Genomic DNA, 26,021 nt, shown 5'->3' with positions numbered 1-26,021 from the left:
ATCCTGAAGGTCGGGGCCCTCTCTAACCTGTCCTCCTCTTACCTGTTTTATACCCTGTATGGCAGTCCCACAACATTCTTGCCACATCTAAGCTTGAGCATGATTATATGGTTTGGCACGCCAGTGCTCAATCATTCACTCTTACGCCAGGTGCTCCAAGAGCCTACAAAACCTGAAGGGCCTGGTTCAAAACCAGCATCTTTGGATAATCTTTCATCTCCATGGTTCAAATGCCTTTTTCCCTTCTTTGAGCTCCCCAAGATTTTGTGTGTATCTACTACAGTTATTGTATTACATAGTCCTGTGATGTTTACATGAACTTTTCTATTGTTCAAACGAAGGCTGTTGAGGGAAGATATATTTTGCCCCAAATGTTGCCTTTAAAAGCTTTGCATTTAGTACCTGTTCGATGAATATTTACTGAACTGTACCAAGGTAAACCATTTAGGTATGTTTATAATTTTTTTAATGATCTTAAAAAAGTTTAGGAAGGTAACAGAAGTATCAAAAACATGATATGAAATTAACCTGAGAGATAAAGCCACATGAAGCATTGTTTCCTTCATACGAGACATTATTATGGGGCCACTACTCCCTACTCCCTTAGCTTGTGCAACCATTGTGTCAAGACTTTCCTTTTTTTTTTTTTTACCCAGAATCTGAACACCAAAAAATTATACAGGGAGGTATACCGAATAAAATATTTGAAGCTAAATTTGTAATTCTTATATAATTTGACAAATTAAGGTGAAATTTTAGTGAAACACCAAAAATGCTAAGGCAATTACTCCGTGATAAGTAAAAATGATACACATTTAAACCAGATGCAGTGGAGAAATATTGTAACATTTTTAAGATCTATAACTTGTATTCTATTGGTATCCTATCCTTCCACTTGTTATAGTCCTTAGAAAATAAAGTAGTATTTGCTAAAATATTAAATACAAGGGAAAGAAAGTTCGAAAAAACATGTATCAAGGAGGGGTGCCTGGGTGGCTCAGTGGGTTAAAGCCTCTGCCTTCGGCTCAGGTCTTGATCCCAGGGTGCCTAGGATCAAGCCCCTCATCGGGCTCTCTGCTCAGTAGGGAGCCTGCTCCCCTTCCTCTCTCTGCCTGCCTCTCTGCCTACTTGTGATCTCTGTCTGTCAAATAAATAAATAAAATCTTAAAAAAAATGTATTAAGGAATTCACAGACTGAATATAGCAGGGAGATCTTCTAAATACTCATATTATTACTATTGACTTCAGGTTACCTAATAATGGATAGTTCAACATGGTCAACATTGCCAACCAAAGAAAAGCTTTTTTAAGCTTTATACAGCTTAAATCCACATAGTTTAATTTCTTTTACTCTTGTATCATGAGCAAATTGAATAAAAAATCCAAGTCGGTTATTTTTCACGTATCATGCCATTAAATTAATCACAGATTATTACAAATACATTACCATGAATTTTTGCAGTTATCATCGCTATATACTGTTCTCTTAATATCCACAAACCATAGTTATGACCTCATACATTAGCACAATATTTTGGCTCTCTATTACAGGTAAAATTTCTTTCAATACCAAAAATGCATACAATGCCTTGATAATTCTCTGTGTGTTATATTTGAGTTAATTTACTGAACAGAAATATTAGTGGAGAACAAGTGGTACACTGGTAATTTTTAGCATCTCCTTAATATCCAAATTATACTAAAGTGGTTCATAGTTGGTCCTTGACATCATTTTCTGTAATATTCCACTCATATAAAAAGAGAAACGTCATGTGAAATTTAAGAAAATAATTGGAAATTTAGTGGTAGGTGCCAGAAAAAGTATTTTTGAAATAAAAATTTTGAAACCCCAATCTCAAGGTCCAATTAAATCTGAAGATGAATAATAAATGTAAATGGTAAATAGCAATTTGTATGTAGGAAACGGATTACAATGCTGTTTTAATTTTGAACAATATAACCACAATACAGTGTTTCAAGGTGAATATTTAACATCGTAAATGATCTTACCAAAATGTATCTGTTTGATACAAAATTTTTTAGTAAGTAATGGAAAATTTATTTGTTTATCCTAATTTTCCTATAAATAAATGCATCTCAGAAAGAAACTGACATGTTATATTTGTAGATGTTGCTCTGACAATATTATATATAATATTTTATTTCATTTAATGCAGCAATCTATGGTTAAGTATGATAATTAAATATCTCACTAGGAAGTATAACATGGCACCAAACAATTCAAGGGAGGCAGGCTTTCAACAACCACCACAGGCATACTGGTTACAGCTGCTGCATATCGGTCTTATAGGCTACTCATGAGGACACTGGCTCAGGAAGGGTAAACCACATGCCAGAGTTTTCCATATCCATAATCAAGGTGTTACTTCCACAACATTAGGAAGAGTTGCTATTTAAATTAATAACTAACTCATACTTACTTACTATAATATTTTTCTGTTACTGGCTTTGGGTGAGTCAAGAGTGGTACACCCTCACATTCTAGATTCTCTTTACATAGGCATTCTCAGTATTGTATTCAGTAAATGGGTATTTTAAGAAAGTTTCTCTCATAAAACAAATTTTTAAAAAGCTACATTAAGTGAGTTTTCATTCTTTTTCTATATTGAAGGACTTGTCAGAGCATGTAACATATGCATAGGGAAGAGCGAAAAAAGTAAGACATGCTTTTTAGACAAGGAATCACATACATGGGAAAAGCAAACATTACAGAGATACAGAATCTTAATTCATAGGTTTAATTTACTTTTAACCAATGTTTCAATGAAGATGACTAAACTTATGGGTTATGTTTAGTATATTCAAAATTCAATGTTTTTTTTTTTTCTATAGCACTTTGTTTCTTTGCTGTAAGGCATTACCATATCCATTGTGTCCTATCAAAAGAAGCATCAGTTTGATGATCGATATAAGTAATTTTTTTCTTTTTTGCTCATACTCAAGAATGTGTGGGTAAGGTTGCCCATGAGTTCTGTTTGTTGAAGTACAACTTTGAAAAACCTGGATGAAAAGGTTCACCAACTTCAGGAGAAAGCAAGATGCCAAGAAATCTATTTCAAAAGGTCTTGAAATAGATCTGCATTATTTAATGGGATAAAGATCTTCCTGGTGCATGCCAGAAAGAACCCCATGATTCTTATCTATTATCTTCAGCACCAAAATGAAAAAGAAGCAAAGACTCTGTTTAATATAAATAAAAACCAAATTAGAGAAATCATAGTTAATTTTAAGACCTGATTTCAAAAACTAAACATTCCTGGACTTGTTTTCCTAAAAGGATTGTAGTCTGGGTTACATATATCAGTTTTATCAAAAAGTCTTATAAATTAGCAGAGTCCCTTTTCACTGCCCCCAACCATTTTAGTAACTATTCCAAGGCACCTAAAATAAGCTCCATAAGCTCTTTGGAGGAGGATCTTGGTTCTATGATAACGTCTATGTGTGAAGGCAAGTAGGGTTATCCTTTGCACTGGAAGCATATCACTTCTGTGAAGAATTCATGGTATTTTAATAAAGGCACTCCCTCTTATTTTTCATCACTTTCTCTTTTTGTCTCCAAGTTGGCACCTCTCTTTCTCTTTTTCTCTAGCTCTCTCAGTCTCACTCTTGCTCATTCTCTTTCATCCCCATTTTACATAACATATATATATATATACATACACACATACATACAGACACAAGAAGGGTAGAAGACCCCATATCTGAGACCATATATTCTTCATAATACTTTATTAAAATGACGATGATCACTACATATAGTACTTTTAATGTTCCCCTTTCATCTCTCAAGCTATGTTAAGACTTAAAAAATCACTCTCCATTACTGTTTAATGACAAGTTATACTGTCTATATTTTGTTCCAAAGGGTGAATAAAAAACTATGATGTAAAAATTCTATCTCTGACAGATACGCAAATAGTACTTCTGTCTGATTTCATTTGGTTTTTGAGAACTATTGGTAGTCTGCATTAAGTGGCTTATACTTTAAGATTTCATGAATAAAACCAAACTCTATTTACATCATTTTAAGTGTGTTATTATCATGTAGTCTATAAAACATAGGGATCCCCACAAACTCACAAAGCAGCTCACCTTGAAATTCATCAAGAGGGTCTCTAAAAGGGTTTTCCTGACACACCCAAAAGATGTGTCCATGAGATGGCTGTGAAACGACTCCAAATATGTAATAGGAGCATGGAGGAGCCACTGGAGAGGACGGAACCAGGGCACCTAACAGTCATAGAGCTCCCCAGTGAAAACCCGTTGGGCAAATGAGGAAGGACAAGATGTAGCAGCATGACTCCCACAAGAAATAGGTAACAAAACCCGAAGGGAAACCAAACCAGTCCCCTAAACTACTGAGTGAAAAAGCCAAGAAGTCTGAGTAGAGCCAGGCACCAGAAAAAACACAGGACCTGCCCTGAGTCCAAGCAACCAAGAAAACTGCGATCTCAGAGACTCATTATCTTTTAGCAGAAGACCCTTTCAAGGCAGAAATGTGAATTATCCTTTCCAGCCTTAATGGAGCTCAGAATTTGTGTGTGGCCAAAGAATTGTATGGGCATTGACAAGTCATCACACGTTAACTGAAATAGAACTCTATACTGGTAGAGCCCAGCTAACTGACATTGGAAAGATGTGTAAAACTTTTTACCTTTAATAATCTTATTAGACATCTAAATTTCTAAGCCTATAAATAATGCTTTTATGCATTTTAATTCTTTTAGTTAAAAATTGGTATAGAAAAATATGCTTTTATTTATTATAAGATAATACAGTTTTCCTTGATTTTTAAATATTCATTCCCTAGGCAAAACAGTCATTTACAAGTAAAAAAATTAATGTTAGCTTAGAAACTGCTAAAAAGTTAATGCTGCTCCTTTATCCACTACCCTTATTTTTTTTCCCCCATAATATACTGTTTAAATTCTGTATTGTGAGCTGAGTAATATTAGACTGGCAATTAAATTCAGGGGTCTTCAAAGTCGGAGTCAAAGTTCACACTTCATGGGACTGCCCATTTGACAAAAAATATCCAATACAGAATAGTGAAATTAAGACTACTATAAAAGAAAAAGAGAGAGAAAAGAAAACAAACAAAAAACACCTCTTAAGAACACGAGTTCCAACTGGTTATAAATAAGGTCACTGCAGAGAATATAATTAAATGGCACATGTCGGAATAAGTAAAATATATACTTGTAAAACAATTTTTAATTTTTATTAACATATAGGTTTTCACCTGAGGATATCTAATACCTTTTGAAAACAATTTTTAGAACTTCTATTTTTTGAACCCTAACATAACATGACAGTTTGTACTGAATCAACAGAAAATGTTATATTTAGAAATTTTGCAGTTAAAAAAAAAAAAGCATTGAAGTTTATCAGACTCCATCAATGAGCAGGATAATAACAACTTAACAGTTTACCCAAATTAAATCATTCTTTAGTGTTTTCATTTAATAAAAAGGCACAATCAACAGGCTGTTCAAAACCAAAACTTCCCTACAATTTCTCCACTCATCCTCATTCTGACCACACAACGTCTCTTTTCAATTCAAACCATGCATTCTGAGCTCCCTTTCTCACCCCTCACAAACCTTAGTGGAATGAAGGGCATTAAAAGTAAGTAAACAACCAATAAATGTAACTATGTTACTGAGTCATGTGGGGAGGAGGGCAACATGCAGAGAAAATGGCTAAGTTGTTCACATTGGTAAAGCAGACTTTGTTCCATAAACTTTCCAAGAACACTGGTAGAATGCTTCATTTTTCATTCATTCGACCCCACTTAAAATTTACCTGACTCCAGCAATTGGACTGGGTTATTTTTTGCTCTCACAAAATGCCATTTTTATTAACACATCAAGGAAAAATATAAATATGTTTAGCTTGATATTCTGACTTAATGTTTTGAAGATCAAACTCATGTAAACACAAAAGAAAGCTCTGTTAACTACTTACGGGGGCAGGAGGATGAAAGCTGAAGAAACTTCGCAACATAGCATCATGGCACATTTACATGTAAGAAATAAATTCAGGCACTTTCTGCCCTTCCATTGATCATACCATTATTAGGACTTTATATAAGCTGAATCCTCTCTGATAATATGGCCAGCATTCACTGGGTACATAAAATGACAAAAGGCAGTTCTGAGTTTTCCATAAAGCATCTCTTTTAGTCCCCAGAACAACCTTATGAGAGGTCTGTACTATCCTTTCTCCACTTCACAAATGAAGAAACTGAGGCAAGCACAGAGAAGTTAAACTGCTTACCCAAGGGAACCTATTTTGCATCCCACTGAACCAGGCTGGTAAATTAGGCAATCTTAATCTAGACTCCATACTCATGACCCATATGACTGTTAGGTCTGGAAAATTCTACCATGTTCATCTTCAATTTTCACCCCTCCTAAAAAGAACTCTAACACAGACTAGAATTAAGCCCACCTTGTGTTCTCCCATAACACTCTGTACTTACTTCTGCACTTATATTTTCCTTTATTTATTGCAATTGCTTCCTTAATGTCTGTCTCCCACAGACTGTAAGCTTGATGATGGCAAAAGCCATATGTGTCTTGTTCATTATTAAATTTCTAGAAGGTAGCACTTTCTAGTATATATTCAATAAATACTTCATGAAGGAAAGCACAAGTATTTTTAAATTGCTTTAAAAAATCTGTTCTTTCATGCAATTCAAAAATTTCCATTAGTAATTGAAAATATTGACAATTTCACTACCAACAATAATAGCTAATGTGTTCAGTGTTTACTATCCTAGGTCCGGTTCTAAGTAATTTAATTATATTCAATCTCTCAACAGTAACTGTAGCCACTGTTTCTTTCTTTCTTTCTTTCTTCCTTTCTTTCTCAGAAGAGAAAAATGAAATTCAGAGAGGTTAAGAACCTAGGTCCATCTCACACACAGCTAGTGAAATACAGTCAGGATCTAAACACAGGCACCTAGAATCTATGCTATACACTACCTTGAAATAAGGGCAAGTCACAAGCTGCTAAATTCTCACTTTAAAGAGATTTGAAAATGTTGGCAAAAAAAAACGATCTCCATTCTATGGACTTTTAAAAAAAAAAAATCTTAACCTATCTTTATTAAAGTATAGAGGTAGAGTTAAAACAAAAAAGAATAGCCTGTATTTACCTCTATTTTTCCAAGTTTTCTTAGAATCTTTAAAAATATTACTTCTTTTACTTTTAAAAATATGAGAACGATGAATGAAGAATAAGAAAAAGAGTTGAGTTTGTTTTGACATCTAGCATTTTTCATAAAGAGTAACATTGTACTTTTAAGTATGAATTCCAACCTAACAAAATATATAGTGCTTTTACAGTGCTACACTATTACATAGACATTATAATCAATATTTTTAGGTTATTACCTGCAAAAAATTTAGTATTTATGTCCAACTGCAGAGTAGACTTTATGGATAAATTGTAGCTGTTTTTCTATTCTCTCAACTACTAGTACCAAATAGCTTTATGCATGACAAATCATATGGCTCAGAGAACTTCCTGATCACAGATTAGATCTATTAAAAATCTAAGCCAGTTAAAAAGAAATCTCCATGAATTTGGTACACCAAAATTTGAACTCGATAGGTATCCACTTCTGACAAATCCAATTATAATCTTAAGTGATTTTTAAAAGGATGACGTTCCAATAACTGTCTTAAATCTGTATCTAATCTGAATTTAATCATGAGGATGCAATCAGACAAATTCAATATTGTGAGATACTATGTGAGACAAATGACTAGGACTCTTAAAAAATGTTGATGTCAATGTCAAGACAAAAAGATGGAAGGGTACTACTTACAATGAAGGGAAACCTAGAGAGATATGACAATACCTAATGCTTGACTTGATTCTGATTTTAAGGACGGGGGAAAAAAAACAACTACAAAAGGTATTATCAGGACCATTAGGAAATGTGGATATGGACTATATCAAATAATACCACTGTCTTAATATTACATTCTTGGATGTGCTCATGTTACTGTGGGTATGTTGGAGAATGTCCTAGTTCTTACAAGTGTTAGCCTGTGATGTGCTTGTAAATGAATCAGAAAAGAAAAAAAAAGTAAAAGCCTAAAATTAATAAATAACAAAACCTGGTGAACAGTATAAAGTATATGAATGCTCACTGTACTCCTCTTTCCACTTTTCTATAGATCCAGATACTTTTTAATAAAAAAAGAAAAAGATACATTAAGAAAAGTTCTGTATTTGAATAACTGTGACATTTTTTAGATGACTAGGGAGTTTTCAGTTGCAGCAAATGTAAATTCAAAAATATTCTGGGCTTGTGAGTTAGCTTTGTGATCTGTAAGTGCCTACATGTTGTCATAAAGAGCAGCTATCAAATAATTATACCTAAACCCAAACAATCAATTTTGGTAATGCTTTAAGTTAGCAAAAGGTAAACAGTGATACTTTTTAATGATTATTCTCATATTATATAACATGATAAATCATAAAAATCTCTTTTATCCTACACTTTTTCCTACATTCACCACTTCCTCCTGTTCTTTTATTAATACTTATCTTGCTGAACAAGTGATTTACATAGTAAGTATTCACTAAATATTTTTCAATGAACAAATCAAGATGGGAATGTTTCTGTATCTACATCACTTTAAATGTAGATGTGTAGAGATGATTAAGTAAGTCATAATGAAAGCATATAAAATCTTCTGCTAATTTAACTCATTTAGGCAATCTGAGATGATTTTTAAAGTTAATAAACCCAGAGGACCCAGTGAGATGCTGTATTGTTTGAGATCTGCAAAAACAACACATTTATCAAAGTGGACAATTAATAAGAGACAGCCTTAACGTGCTTCAGATGAAGATGATCCCCACTGCATTGTACTATACCAAAGTCTAGGGTCTCAATGGGATGATTTTCGGGTCCTCGAGCAGATCCAAAAGTGTTTCCTGAGGAAAATTCTTGCTTTGTCTCTATGACCTCCTAAAGCTAGAGTCAATTTAAGGACAGAAGTGGGAGTGCCCTCAATCTAGGCAAGAATACAACTCAGTCAAGAACTGATTGTTCCTTATCTCTTAGCAACAGTCTGGATGTAACAACTGTTATTTAAAGGAGATAGTTTAAGGGACATGTTAGCCTTTTCTTAGATCTCTGCCAATATCCTTTCACCAGGAAATCTACATACCTGGCAAACATTAGTTTAGCTACTTATAGAAATGCCTTCCTTCACTAAGTTAGTTATCATTCAATATTCTTTCTCTTATCTGGCTGTACTAAAAATGGCAATGTAAAGAATGCCTTATGAATCTTCTACAATACTTCTATCGAAGACAACTTAAGGAATCATAAAACCAATGACTCTTTCACATCAGGGTCCCCCAAAACAACTGTGATTACTGATAAAATAGTAGGTGTTTTGTGTTGTTGTTTTGTGGGGTTTGTTTAGTTGTTGTTGTTGTTGTTGTTGTTTTGGCCAGAAAATGATAATCATTAACCTTATTATGACTGTCAGGTTACAAAGAGTATTCTTAACCAATGTTTTAGAAAGGATTATCTTCCCTTAACTACTTATTTATGTGCACACAAACATTAATGTGTATATGATGTACATAATATAGATATAATATATAATTTTATAATACATGTATGCATCGTTATATAACAAATATATGTATTACACATGTATAATATAAAAAAAAGCTAAGAGCTTCCATGACAGAAATATTTTCCTTTAAATATTTTTAATCCTTTTAGAAAGTATTTGAAGTTCTAATAAATCCTGTACAAACCACTGGTTTCAATATAATTTATTAAGTACTTGATATTTACATATCAACTTATAGTCCAATGTTATTTGCCATATTATGTGAAATATTCTTTAAATTCTTTCTATATTATTAAAATCTTCTCAAGGTTAGTTTCTTATGTAAGTAGTAAAGAGACTTAAGAGATGGGAATTATTATATCCCCATTTCACAGATAAAGAAATTAAGACATGGAAAGTTTATGTAATTTGCAAAACTGACACAGCTAGTAAGTAGCTGAGTTGTAGAATATATTTAAACAGTCTGACTCCAAAGCCTACCCATAGTTATATAGTTTCTCCCTAGTACGGTATTAAGAAATCAAAGCATCCCCCAGAAGCCTCAGCCATATCTATATATGGAAAAGCACTTACAAGATCAAGACCTAAATCATAGATTTAATATAGGTTTAATTCAAACCTACATTAGCATACACTATTTTAATAGTGAAATTGAGAAATCTAATAGAATAAAACCATAAGGTTCAATCTTCATTCCCAAATGCCTTGTTGTCCCCAGGAATCTACAGTCTTTTTACAATCACATTCTTTTTCCATACCTGCTGAATTTTCTACTCAAAATTACCAATACCCTTGCCCGCTACCCTATAAAAGCAGTATGTCCTGACGACAAGTGAGATCAAGGATTCCCATCCTATTAATTATTAATATCATTATTTACCAATTCATCACAAGGTTTTCCATATTAATTTCACCACTTTAGATGTGAACAGCGACATATTTAAAAATTACTCTATTGTAAGGAGGCATCCTACCCATTACGATAGCAAAAACTAATCAGATAAACTTTCTGAGCAGAGCTACTGCCTGTCGCTAAAGATATTATTTCTATAAGAAGTCCACTGTGAAGGACTTAATAAAGAGACGTTTGAGAAATTTTACGTAGTTACACTTCTCAAAGGAAATTCCATCTATAATGTGCACTGGAAATTGGTATCTCTCAGAAACAGTCTCAAGAAGCCCTTAGTAAGAAACCCTTTATATAACTGTCCATGTGTCTGGATATCCCCTGTCTAGCACATTGCCCTGTGCCATGTATGAATGAATTCATTCAGATTGGAGAAATTAGAAGTCCGGAACACAATCATTGTATGCTATTTATTTACAGTGTCTGATCTTTTAGTAATATTTATTCATCAATGAAAATAATGCTGGTATTACATCGTAGGTATTTGAAATACATTTGTTGAATGCATGGATAAATTTCTGCAACTTACGTAACAGATTATAAAGTTCTGGAAACACTTTGTTATCTAGATCAATACTCCAGTTTGATGGCTAAGAGTGAGTTCTTTGGAGCTGGACTGTTGGGATTTGTATCCCAGCTCTGCCACTTGTTACCTGGGAAGTTAGGCAACTCTCTTTCTTTCATTTTCTTCGTTTGTGAAATAGGGATAACAAATGAGATTTCTGTGAGGCTAAGGCTGGCACAGAATAAGTACATACTGAATGTCAGTGCTATCTTTATATCTATCTCTATTAGTATATCTCTATATGTATAGAGAAAGAGCTTGGATCACATCTTGTGGGTCAATTTTAGAAACTGTGTGTAGTATCAGCTGGGATGCAAAAGGGGAAGGTATTCCCACCCAACCACAAACTTCTTTAAACCCAGTGCTGAAATGACAAATATACATGGTGGCATTTCAAAAAGTAAATATAATTGTCCTTTTAAACATATAATCTCTAAAATAACCTATACAATCCTTAAGCAAACATCTCTTCCATTCTAATTCCATGGAAATTTGAAGAAACTGACAGAATTCTTTGGATAAATGATATAAAGATCTATGTAAGTCAGTGTTACTCCCAAGGTTTTTTTAAAAAGTGATACAACTTCACCTTCTTACAAAAGGAAGCTAAAAAGGGAAGATGGTTAATAAAAAACTTAACTCTTTCTGATTCATTACTATCCTACTGAGCTGTAACTACTAGAATCCAGATAGAGATTGAAGTTTTAATTTTCCTCCCTCCATGGAAAGGAATAAAACAGTGCCATCCAATAGAAATAAAATGTGAGCCACAAATAAGAGCCATGCATGTAATTTTAAATTTTCCAGTTGCCATGTTAAAAAGGTGAAAAGAAACAGGTGAAAATAACTTTAACAACATATTTTATTTAACTCTGTATAGCAAAATGCTGTTATTTCAATATATAATCAATATTTCTTCAACATGTAATCAATACTAAAAAAAAATCTTAGCAAGATGTTTTGCATCCTTTCTTTCAGACTAAGTCTTCAAAATCCACTGTTTTTTATACTTACAGCAAATCTCAGTTGAAACTAGCCACATTTTGAGTGGCTAAGTGTAATGTGGCTAGGAGCTACCATATTGGAAAGCACAACTATAAAAGGATTCTGAGAGCTTTTCTTTATACTGTTTCCCTAAATTATATACTTCTTCCTCAAAAACTAAAAAAGCAATATATCCTTGCCAATTGATACAACCTAGACAAATGAACATTCTAAAAGCTTAATTTTCCTGATATTTAAAAATGCAAAATCTACTTCCGCTAAGGAAAATAACATAGGTCAAATGACTTGGTCAAAACATATTTTTGGCTTATCATGTGCTAAGTCACAGTCTATAATAGCTCTTACCAACTACTCCATAAATTTAAAAGCTTCTAATATTTAATACCTACCAATAATCTTTTATTGAGGATTTCTCCCATACTTTTAAGGTAAATGAAATGGGTCAAATAATTAGATTTTGCCTAAAATTTACTATCTATAGCATGATTTTCCCTTACTGAACTAGTGATGAAACAGCATTGGTCTGATTTAATACTATAAATTCAGAACAAATGGGAAAGCATTAAATTCAGAAGTGCTTCTGGACCATTAACTTCCATGCTGATTTGACATGCACCATAGTATTCAGGCAACAGGCTCAGGAATATAACCTATTCCTAAAGCAAACAGTATTTTATCTCATAACCATCTGGGGTTCTTGTCCTAAGGGCGACTTGTGTAGAGTTGTCTGGTATATTTTAATATCCTGAGGTGTGGAACTAAGACCTACTTTATTAGCGAAACCCATTTTGCTAGGAAAAGAAGACTGACATAGAAGAGATTATAGAGGGAACAAAATTTTGGCTGAGGCCCTTGTTTTCATTATTTAGCTAAAGAAAATCATGGGTTATATATGCTTTCAAAACCCTATGGTTTTTCTAAGGTACCAATAAAAGTGATACCATTCATAACATGGACAGTGGTCTCTTTCATATATTGCCTATAGTCGCAAACTTAAGTGCCAAGCAGATGGTTGAAATCTGTTTTGTGTAAAACGTGTGCTTTTTTTTCCCCCAACTGTGTTCTTTGTATTCATATTCAGCCTAGGTTTTAGCCATCAAAACACTGGCACTATGTCGATCATTAGCAGCATTTTAGACAACTGGCAACTAAGGTATTCACTGTTCTCCACAAAATGTTCAGCTAATATTTCCCAGATGTATAATTAAGGCAAAAGATCATCTTCTTAAATTGGTATCAGCACTTTGGATGGCTTCTGGCTTCCAACAGATGATACCAGTGGAAAACAGTTTTATATCAAAAATCAAGTTTCTGTTTCTTGGATGTTTTTGTTTGCTTGTTATACAGCTGCCCATAAAAAGAAATCTATAAATTTTCCCAAGCTTCACCCAAAATATAAGAAATAGGTAGCTAATGCAAAACTCCTCATGCTGCTTTCACCATGAAAATCTATGATGCACTCCATTGGTATAGATAACTTTCTTCAAGTTTAGTATTTTCCTATTTTCAAAATATTTGTACAAACAATGCTTTAAAAAGCAAGTGACCCTTTTTATCTTAATAAAAAATTCTTTTTTGTCCAGTATTTTTATATAAAATGATTCATTTTTATGACAATATACAAATAAATGAGTTTTAATTTGCATAGTTTAAAATATAGGAATATGTTAGATCAGGAAATGCATTATTTTAATACTTGGTATACTGACACTTGCAAAAATAGCTTTTAGTGTATCATATTTCTTATATATTAAAGGGGAAGAGAAGTAGTTTTAGGATATTTCATTACTAGCAGTAAGCAGAGGAAGATATGCTATGTTGCTGCTACAGAGATACAATTTACCTGGGATCAATAATCATAAATGCATTTAAGATAATTATAGTTGTAGCTACAACAAAATTTTAAAAATAAGTCAATGAATTTCTTATAGACATTATTTCATATGCTAACATGTATGTTACCAAAAATAATTTTTTTCAAAGTCTGAATTCAGTGGCTTGCATTCAGAGATAATCCAAATATTTTTATAAATTTTCATAAGTTTAAAATGACTCATAAGAATTAGGGGATAAATAATTTTATACTCATTTTAAAGCCCATTTTATAGAAACATGGCTGAAACCCAAAGAATTTAAATGACTTATACATTACAAAGTTTTAATTCTTGATTTAGAAACTGTAGGAACATATGCCAACTTTGTATATCACTAAATGCTATATTATAAAATATATTAGCAGTAAGTTGCTCAACTGGATGATTTCCAGATTTTCTTTCTTATTTAACAGTAGGATATTTGCACATTTCCCTTTGGTCCTAGTTCTAAATGTAGTTCTGGTGCAGCAAGGTCCTTTTCTGTTTGTTTTGTTTTGTTTACAACCTTTATTTCTGTACCAAGAGAATAAGAGAATAATTCTTAAATTAAAGTAGCAGGAATAGAAATTTTAAAAATTCTGTATCTGAATTATTAAGCAAATAATGAATTTTAACTAATAGCCAATTCCTATGTTATCCTAAATGTGTGAATCTATATTTAAAACTTACAACTAATCTGTACAAGGACTTTGTCATACCATAGCCATATTTTCAAAGTACATATAATACAGAAATCCTTGGATACGGAGTCACAGATTATGTTGCTGATGGTATAACTACACTTTTTTTTTTCCAAACACTGTGTTAAAAAAAAAAAAAAAAAGCAAGCAATCTGCCGAATGTAACATATTAACAATATGTGAAGCTTGCCCTTTCAGATAATATAGCTTTTTAAGTGCATCTTTCATTGTTTATTCCTCTACTTCTTGCTTTAGGGTTTAACATTTATTTTCCTAAAATTGCCAGCCACCAACTATTGCATATAAGGTTGGTTGACATGATCCTAATAATTGACTAATTTATTTTGGGAACCATCTAAAATCTTTCTTTGGGCTACCTGTTTATAGTCTTAATTAATCTTACCACTTTCCTACCCAGTGTTTTATTTATTCATATAAAGATATATACTGTCCATAGCCCCAGGGTTGTCCTGATGCTCTACTTTCTAGCCTTTTCTTTTTTTTTCTTTTATCTTATTCTTATAAATATGTCAAGCTCTTTGACCTAAAATGCCACTCTCAAGCTTTTCATATTGCCCCATAGTTCCCTTTTCAATAGTCCATATATAATTTATTTTTCATGGTATTCATAATAGTTGAGGATAGCGATCTGAGGCACCTGAGAGTTTCAACCACATAAAACATGAATCCTCTCTTTTGAACCATCGGCTTCAAACTAGTTCATAGCAAATTTGAGAACTTAATCCTCAATAAGAATTAGAGCTAGTTCTTAGATTTAAAACTCCTAAAATATACTATGACTATTTGTTCCTGCACAATACCACTCAACAGACAGGTAAACTGAGAAGTGATTCCCCCATGGAAGGGCTGGGAATATAAAATACTCTGGCTCTCAACAGTTGCATAAATGTAAGAATTCTGACCACTAGAGTAAGGAGCTAGGGATCTTTCAAATGGAGTCCAAGGTAATAAAATTTCAAAGGTCAAAGACTTTAGAAATTACCCAGCATATCTTCACATTTTACAGATGCATCCCCTAAGACACAAAACAACTTCTCAGTCTATAGGGGAGAACTAGAACTTGAGATGTTATACCCAGCTAATAATCCTCTCCATATATTTTACTTAGGGAAAAAAAAATCAGTGAGGATACTGACAAATATAAATGTTTACCAAAAAGAGAGAAAATTTTTCTATGTCTTAGGAGCAATATACTCAAAGCCCACAAAATATTTTCATTTGTTATGTACGCCTTAGGCCTGTAACACTCAACTTCCTCATCTCTATCCAAAATCTCAAATATTCCCCAATATTATTCAAGCATATCTTGAGCTACCAAACTTTTTGAATTCAAATTGTTCCTTCAATATGCATGACAATACTACCTTCAGATTTCTCAAGCTGGAATACTATTATATATATTCTTCACAGAAGTCTTGGAGACTCCCAATTATCTTTTAGTTTACTTATAAAAGTCTATATATTCTATTCCTTCACTTTGATTCTTTAAATTGCTATCAGGACCTTTTGGATATGCTTTCTTTCTCTAAAATAATGCTTTTAAATCATTAAATATTCCTAAATTGTTTTTAGGTCAAATTAGATCCATTTTATTTTTCCAGTAATGTTAATTTTTTTTAGAAAATATTACACCACCATATTTATATCCCATAATCCTTAGTGCTCTAAAAACAATAACTTTTCCTTTATTTCCCATATTCTAGCTATGCTTAGGGCTAGAGGGAAATAGAAGCTCTTGCCTCAGAAATAGCATTCATTGTTATCTTTGTTTTTCTACTCCTAGGTGTTGTTTGATTAATGGTACTTGGAATATTACATAAAAGTTTTGATATTATGGGAGAGATGACAATCTGAATCTGATATTATATATTCAATTATCACTCATTCAAGGTCCAAACTGAATTAATAAATGAATCAGAAATTGCATAGTTTGATCACCAACTCATTCCTTTCTCTACTAAATAATATGAACACTATATATTATTCTAACAAATCTTCAACATAGATCTCTTATAGGTACAGATGAAAAAGAAGCAAAGAAATAGCACTGTTAATGTTGTGTGACATATTCCTGCAAACTCTTTTCAAACATATGATGAAACTCAATAGCAAATAAGTGGGGGGGGTGAAACAAAGAGACATCAGGAAAAGAGTAAAAATAAAGTCTTTGGACTTTGTAAATTATTGCCCAACAAACTCTGGGCCCAGGTAAATAACCCAAAGAAATAATTGTAGGCAAACAAGTTAGACCTTAACTTCAGAATTGGAATAAAATGTTTTAGAACTTTTTCAAGCAGCCTATAGTAACTGTGAGTGAAAAAGTACAGCATAATACAGCATTATTTTTCTCATTTTGTGTTCTCATGTGAAGGCTATTTCTCATTTTCAGTGTTTGTGCTTCTTTTTCATTACAATGTTCTTTTATTAGAGAAATACAAAATTTTTGAAAATGACAATTCAACAGATCATACGTGAAAGTTCTACAGCCAGTTTCCAAACTACCACCTTGGTATCTTGATCCTAATTAATACGAAAACAAAACAAAATCAGTACTAAAGTAAATCACTGACTACATTTTGAAATAAACTTTGATTAAAAATGTACCAACCAAACACTTTTTGGCCTTATGTCTTCTTTTACTCCTAGATTAAAAAAATATATCAACCAGCCAAGCAGGTTAACCCTTTCCCTTCTTTTCTCTGTAGTGTTCCTGAAGCCCTTAAGGAGAGAACACTCATTTATAAAATTGCAGCTCAGCCTCCCAACTGATCTCTCTTAAACCGCCAGTATAGAAACCTTATAAAAGGTCCTGAGTGTGTTTTTTTGGGGGGAGGGGGGCCTCCACAGTGAATTTCATTTCTTCATATTACACCTATTCTCAGTCCATCTGATTGTTAGGTTTCAATGTGACAGAAATGACCGGGATAGGTAGGGGAGAGGCACATGAGCATAGAACATAATCAAACTCTATGCATCTCCACAATGAGAAATATTAAAAACAAAGCTACTAATACATTTTTAATATGATCTTAAGAAAGATCATATTTTCTGTTTCTCAACATTTTCTTTTCTAAAAAACACATTCTTTCAAAGATGTGAAGAGCAGAAATAGAACGCTGTTACATATGAAAGTTTCAATGGATTTGCTGCCAGCAGCTTTTCTTTATAGTGTTCCTCTTACCTACAGTATGTGTTGGCACTGGCAGGTAGCCCTAATTCGTTAGTAGCCAAATTATTTTTGTCCCTGAAGTACGAGAAATCTCCATAGCACATGAATGAGACATGGTTTACTAGTTTACACACATTTTTATAACTCCAAGAAACCAAAACTCATTCACAAATGCTTTCATTTCAGCAAAGAGAAGGGCTACAGAATACCAGAGATACCTACTTGGAATTCCTGGTCCCCATTCTCCATGTGAAAATGAAGAGGGGGGAAAAAAATCTTTTTAGTTTACCAAAAACTACTTTGGTCCTTAATGCAAGAAAAACAAACAGCTTTCTGTTCACCACACTTCACATTTCAATAAAGTCAAAATATTTCAGTATAAGACATTAAGAAAAAAAATGTCATTTAGTAATAAACCTAAATGTCTCCAGATAAAAATTCATCATGCCAGCAGAGCAGGTTTAGATAATGTGGTTCACAACAACTAGCATCTTCATACTGCGTGATCCCCAGCCAGATACATACTGCTACACCATCTTCACTAAGTTATAAAGAAAATAGGAAGAAACAATAAGCAACACTTAGAAATAAACATACAACACAAGTGATGATTCAGCCATGGGGGGGGAGAGGCTAAAAAACAAAACAAAACAAAAACCCCAAAATAAACAACAACAACAACAAAAAACCCTGAATTCCAAAGCGATACAAAAGTAAATGTATTAACATCAAAGACCAAGTAACTGAAATGTTACTTAGATAAAAGAAAGAGAGATTTAAAATACAATGAGACGAGTTCAGGTTTGAATTGATTAAAGGTTCAACACTGACTTCAAATGCCTATGAACATCTACAAGCTTTTGTTTTTAATTTTCCTTCTGTCATGTTTTATGGGTAAAAGTCCTTAAACTACCTTGTAATAGATTAATTACTTTCAAGCTGGGTGACAAAAGGGCATAATGACCGGAAAATGATACAAAAGAAACAGAAAAAGCATGTTAACAAGTTTATCAACAAACCTGGGTAATTCTCATGAAGTACAGATTAAGGTTCAGTGGTTCCAAACTGGCAGCATTCAAGTTGGGTTCATATTTGGGTTTTTTGTTTTGTTTGTTTTTTTAAACCACCTGTCCTAAAACGACATTGTTTATGCTAATTATCTTTGTTTATGCCACAATTCTGTTTGTTTACCACATTCTTTTAAAATACCATATCCCTATAAACAGTTCTCACCAGAATTCTTCTAAATCTTGTTTCGGTCTGGTCCTTCTCGGCAGCCCACTGAGCCGAATGCAGCTCTACAATGAAGGCGCAAGAGCTGGGAACAACTTTGAGTCTCTGACTCCTCAGGCTGGCAAAGGCAGGGAATACTGCTGAGGTTTTACTCTCAGCCTCCAAGGGAAAAGGATACTGAATGTGTAGAAATGCAACACCCCCCTATTGGACAAGCAGAACCATACGCCACAGGATCTCCAGAGGAGATGTATGAACTCTCAACTAGTAAGTGAAGAGAAGAACAGATAGTGCGAAAGGAAAGGGAACGCAGTTTCCAAACTGCAGGAGAAAACACAGAAATCAGAACGAATAAAAGGTCTTCTCCTGAACCATTATCAGCTCCTGGTTAAAATGAAAGAATATGAAGCATTCTCTTAAAGGGTCCCAAATAAACACTATTCACTGAAGCTAAATACTAACAGCCCTTCCTTTTTTTCTTCTCTAGCAATATCATTTGGTCACGCATTCAAGTTTTAAATTTAATAGAAATGACGATGCTATCAATCAATGAAAAGGAAAGGACAGAATGAATGATGTAAGGAAGAATTTTCTGTGTTTTAGTCCATTTCTTGCTCAACAGAATTTTCCCATTAAAAGGACGATGTTTCATATTTTGGTTAAATCTTTGAACATCTTTTTTATCTGACTGCTATCATCTGAGTCAGACACCTGACATTAAACTGTATGGGAGTTAGTACAAGAGAGATATCCAGATTGGTTTATTTCCCATGCTGTTAGTTAACTTCATGGAACTTATAAATGAATAACAAATTATGGGAGAAAACAAAAATCCATCCTTTATGCTTATTTTTTTAACCTCTAAAAAGGAGAGAGATGTTCATTCTACATAATACACATCTGCGTTATACATACACTCATTAGGTGTTTGCAGAATTGATAGTGGAAAGAACAGACAATAAAGATCAGACTTTATCCAGGAATGTAATTTTGCTTTTTAAATGCATTATGAGTATAATCCACTTGAAACAGCTTCCAATTCTATGGAGGAATCATGTGCTAAAGCATTAGAGTTGGTCTTATTATTTGCCTCTCAGGTATGATGCACACACAGATTTCAGTTAAAAGCTCCCTAAGAACAGGTAAATACGTTATCCTGTTATCAAGCGCTTATTATATTTGAGAAACATAAGAAAACACATCAACATGTGAAGTAATCATAATATTCACACATTTCTCCTGTCAACCTGCTAAGCATTGAGCAGTACACAGTGCCACCTGACATTTAACCCTTAATTGTTCTTCGTAATCAGGCAGGTCTCCTGTTAAGTCCTTGGGACAGGACTCAACTATGAGGGAAGTCTAGCGTGTCTAGTTCTTTGGGCAAGTTGTATTCTAAACTAATATCTTGGCCAAATTAGCTTGCAAATTATTGAGATAGTAATTAAAATCTATAGTCAGTAGTAGGCACCTTTTACTCTACAAAGTAGAGGAGATAAAGTAGATAAAAATAAATAAAATGAGCAAAGGCACATATCAAGACGTCCTAAAAATACAATATCAAACTTAGAGGTTTTACAGTTGTGATAAGGTGACAGATGTGAAAAGATAACTTTTCTTTGATTCACACCTGGAGGTTACCTGCTAACTTGAATGTACTTATCACTCATGAAGTTTCTAACTATGCTGAATAAATCTGTCTGGGTAATAAATATTTTATCATTATGGCCAAACTTTAGTACCGCTAATATCAGAGACAGTCTTACAGCCAACTAATAGCTATTTTTCATGGTAATTATACAAATTAGTTTTTCACAGTACCTGATTTACCTGATTTATATTTGTCTCTTCAGAAAAAAACAAAAAACAAAAACAAAAAACCACCACTTAAAATTTTCCTAATGTCAAGAAAACATATTTCTTAAGCCAGTGTGACCACAGATAAATTTGAGGGGAATATAAAGTAAGTAAGTTAGATTTTTATTGCAGAAGGTTTTATTCCTATGGTGTTCCTTTCAACATGTAGAATAGACAGGCTGTTGTCTGCACCCGTTTTGAGAGAAGCAAAGAGGTGATACTATAAGCTTAATTTTCTTCATCTCACTACCTTCGATCCCAACTTTTTTTTCTAGACATTATCAGACTGTCTTCCTAAGCAATCATCTTATACTTGCTTTTTAATTAAATCTCTAACATAAGCAATTGAAAATTCTAACAAGTAACTTAGTCATAAAATGAATACACTATAATCAGATAGGATAAATACAAACATAAAAGAAATAAATTGAAAATTTATTTGATACTATTAATAGTATCAAAAATTCCTTTTTGTTCACTAAACACAAGCTAATATTGATATGTAAGGCAAGTGTTTTAAATATTTTCATTCTAGGAATATGAAAAAAAATGGATGGTATTCTGAAAGGAAAAACCTTATGTCTAAATTTTTTATTATCTATTACACTGTCTTCTTTTAAAAATTTTAGGAAAGTTCAAGTGTTCTTTCTCATGATGCTATTACTAACATTTAGACCATGTTGCCAGTTATGTTTCCCCTAAATAGTATGATGTAAAAGACTCTGCTTACAAATAATGTCTTAGAACACACTTTGCCTATACACCTCCCACTGAGAATTATATTTTTCATTAATCATAATCAGTTATGACAGCGATGCTTAAAAATAAAAATAGAAGATTTCTACTTCTTTACTTTTTACAATCACTGTTCAATTTGCTCTACCTCCTCATCATTTTTTTAACAGTGAAACTGTTACTACTTCTGAATTATTTAACAAGTGCTTATTAGTCTGACAGTATTGACCATGTTCATTTCTAGGGCCGATAATACAGACATCACAAATCTAAATCCAAATTCTGATCCTGGTAAGTTTTCAATATTCCTTAAAGTTCAAAGTCATCTACAGGTTGGAAAGAATAAAAGAAGACGAACAAGACTACACCAATGAAGTCAGAAAAAAATCACATAAAACTTCCAAAATACATGAACCCCAAGCTACCTATTTATATCCTCCACAGCAAACTTCTTTATTTTATAAAGAGATGTAGAAGTCTTCTTTACAGATTTATGACTAAGTTTGAGTGAACAACTCATCTATGGCAGGTGAGCAAACAGAATAAAAATTAACATTCAATGGAAATGACCTACTTATTCAACGAAAGTTGCAATACTTGAAAAGACAAAAAAAAAAAAAGCTCACTATATATGATAGTGCAGTAACAGCACACATACCTCCTTTGGAGAATATAAATATTCAATATTTAATCTGCAAAATACTCTATGTGGGTGACTATAGATACACTCAGTCGTACAAATTCAATGTAAACAAATAGTAATGAATTACGAGATTTTTGTCTGTATTACCAATTACAGCCACAGGGGAAATTATTAAGAAATTTTATACTGTATGACATTTAAAAAATGATTTAGCTATTAATATTTCCAAATATGCTGTCTATATTAATAACTCTATTGATTATCACTTTCTTATTTAATTAGCCAGCAAGAGAAGCATGACTTTGGGTGACCAAAAAAAAAAAAAAAAGGCAAAAAATTCTCACCAGAGGTAAAAAAAAAAATGTTAAGAGATTTGAGCATCAGAATAGAAAGGGGAAAAGTTTAGTTTAAAAGAGATAATTGAAAAAATACAAATAAGGTTCACAGCAGGAAAGCTTGCCTATATAGAGAAATAGGTTACAGCCTGTTAATATGTAACTACCTTTTCATAAGAACAGTCTGTTAACAGGCTTACAAATCAAGCTCAGAGTTTTATTCTCAAAAAAGTATAGAGTTGAAGATAATCATGTGCTACTTGATACAGGCTAGAAAAGTTACTGTGGTATATTAACAAACTGCAACATTAAGAATTAGCATGTCCCAATATAAATAACTTCAATATCTACATATGAAATAGGCTATATTTCCAAACAAAAGCTAACTGTTCCAAAGAGTTAACATATAGAACTTTGAAAAAATTAATTCAAGACTGTTAAGAAAGCTCAGTCATTCACCGGAATTATCTTGTGAAGATGTACCCTAATTCAAAAAAAGAGAGAGCGAGAGGAAGAGTAGAAACGAAAGAAAGAAGACAGTATTGATAAAGTATATATGTTGGGTATTTTACTTTCTTCCTTGATCTGATGCTGGCTTCTCTAATATGTGACCACATCCAAGCATTATTTTCTTCTCAATACCCTTCTTCTCTTCCATTGCTTCACTTCTAGAATGTTTTAATCTTTGTCCTTTCTTTTTTCGTCTTTTCATATCAAATTCAGCCGTCTGAGCGATGAACAGCTTGACTTAGCATATTTTTAACCAGCTGGTCTAGCACCTAGCTGCATTGCATAGTCAGAGACAACAAATGTTTATACAGAAGGTAGCTTTCATGAAAATGAAAAAAAGCCTGGGTATCATGCATCCTGGCTTTTTTTAGCTTTTTTTTTTAATTCACCATACAGAATACAAAGTTTGAATTCTTTTTAATGGCAAACAAAATTCTATTTATAGTTCCAAAAAATGAACTTATGCTGGGATAAGAACTCAAATTTAAAAACTGCAATGTGTACTTATAGGAACACGAAGAGGGCTAAAATTCTTTCAAAACCCTGTTTTACTTGCAACAACATCAAATGGAAGGATATTGCACATATTCCTTTAAATAGGAACTACTTAATTACAAATACACTTATTCCCATCCTGGCCAAAGGGAGAAATGTAAGTAAATCAAAATCGGTTAAAGACAAACAGCACAAAAAGTAGCTACTAAAACTTAGAAAGGGAGCATCCCCATTTCCCCTTTCTTGACATTTCAAGAGTAATATACTAATACATTGCTATGATGTTAAATTTTCTTTTATTTTTTTTAAATCGACTCTCTTCTATCAACAAAAGGTCATGTGCTTTACTAAGCAGCCTCCAAAGTTTTACGGAAGGATCAAATAGGAACTTATAGCCTCCGTTTTAACCACCACTGAAACCTTCTGTCACCCCAGAAATTACAAGACAGAGATATTGAAAATGGTAACACTCTGCACAAAAGCATTTTAAAAAGGTGAAGAGGGGAGAAAAATATCAATGAAGGAAGAAAGTAAGAGAGTGAATGAGAAAGAGAAAACCAGCGAGTGGAAGGGAGAGAGATGCTTAATGTTCATTTAATTTCCTGTGATAGGACACAACCTAAAAACATTAGCAGAAATCTCGGAGACTTTGCCAATCAGTTCAATTTGGTCCGGGCAATCACAACAAAAATCAGCTAACAAGATTGCAGAAGCACTAGCTAAAAGCTTTTCTAACAAACACGTTTTAGGGAAGCATCTTCCAATTGATTCAGAGATGACTGTAAAATGAGAGTTGTACTTCAATATATTAGGGGGGAAACTGTACTCACCTTTCAAACTCCTGAGGTAAATCAGGGTCAGTAAGCATGCTGGAAAAGCACAATTTCCCTTTGTCACAGCAGCCACCTATGATCGTCTCCAACTGAACCTGTCAAGTGAGTCCAAACCTTCTAAACCAATTGATTTTCTCTCTCTCTTCTCTTCTCTCTCTCTCACTCCCTCTCTCCTTCCCTCCCTCTCTCCCTCTCTCAATCTCTCTCTCTCTCTCTCTCTCCCCTTCCCCCCCCACCCTCCTCTCCCTCTCCTAGGACTCCTTGACCAGTCTCTTAAAGGGGTAGCGCACTTCCAGCAGCGGGGTCTGGCTGCTCCCCCCTCCGCGGAGCCGCACGCTCCGGCTGCAAGGCACTAGACAACCTCAGGGTGCCTGTCCTTTCCTTTTAATTCTCTCTTCTAGACATCACCGAATGTGAGAAGTCAACTCATTTAACACGTCTCCCATACTCTCTCTCCTCTAAATAATAAAAGTCACACACACGCACGCGCGCACGCACACACACACACAAACAGTATGATTTTTTTTAAATGCATTTGCTGCTGATTAAAAGAGAAATCTGTATACTAAGAGAACCACGACTTAAACTGCATTTATTAACTAAGCAAAAAAAAAAATTAAATGTTGGTAATATCATTTTTACACAAAGAATTGTTATTCCTTCTCAGCCCTTTCTAGGCTCTCTCCGTGCGCTCACGGAAACACACACACACACACACACACACACACTCACATACACACAACAATCAGGCATTGTTCTGAGGGAAGAAAAGCAACTTTGACAGATTGAAATATAGCAGAGGCCCCTTCAAGGAAACCTGTAAACAACTTGTCACTCACTCTGTCGGTCTCACTGTTAGCTCGTGCTTTCCACAAAGTGGTGCGAACGTCCTGGCAACCCGACCAAAGTTTCCTCAGCTCCAAACTCCATAAAACACGACGTGTGATGTGGAGGGGAACAGGTATCCACATGCCAAAATAACACGCACACGGAGGGAACAAAAACCCAAACCCAACCAAAAAATGAAAACAAAAAGATGGTCCTACCCAACTGTCCTGCTTGGGATGGCTGGGGAGGGCAGGGGTGGGAAGCGCTCCCCTGGCTGGGGATCTCTTTAATTTCCTCTGCCCAGGCAGCCACAGATAACAAGGTGGACAAACTATGGCTTTACAGATCCTAAGCTGGCTGGCAAGGCACAGCCTCCATAGCAGTTCCAATTATCTAGATAAAAATCTGGCAGGCGAGGAAGGTAATCAGGTAATGTACCTTTGACATGAAATGACAGAGGCACATACACACACAGAGAAAGACACTTACACAGACACGCACGCAGAGATGGTGGCTGCCCCGTGCACCGCAGCATCTGGTCAGGGAGTAAGCACACACTCACCGACACGAGATAGTGTGCATTCTTCACACACACACACACACACACTCAGTCACTCACACACGCTCTCCACTCCTACTGGGAGGGTTCATTCTGCACAAAAGGCTACATTACAGAGCCCGCCCCAATAAGGGAAA

The 26,021-nt window shown here is 33.9% G+C and overlaps 1 protein-coding gene across 1 annotated transcript in view; it reads right to left on the bottom strand.

The window, feature by feature from the left end:
- SOX5 (SRY-box transcription factor 5) overlaps positions 1-24,690 on the bottom strand; it is a 404,989-nt gene extending 380,299 nt beyond the window's left edge. The window contains exon 1 of the mRNA XM_082742456.1: positions 24,495-24,690. Within this exon, the coding sequence (XP_082598582.1) occupies positions 24,495-24,532 (38 nt within the window). The 5' untranslated portion in view covers positions 24,533-24,690. The remainder of the gene's footprint in view (positions 1-24,494) is intronic.
- Between the last annotated feature and the right edge of the window lie 1,331 nt (positions 24,691-26,021).

The sequence above is a fragment of the Mustela nivalis genome, assembly GCF_964662115.1.
Source record: "Mustela nivalis genome assembly, chromosome: 7".
NCBI classification, from domain to species: Eukaryota; Metazoa; Chordata; class Mammalia; order Carnivora; family Mustelidae; genus Mustela; species Mustela nivalis.
The sequence above is the reverse complement of the archived record's forward strand: the minus strand, read 5'-3'. Positions and strand labels throughout refer to the sequence as shown.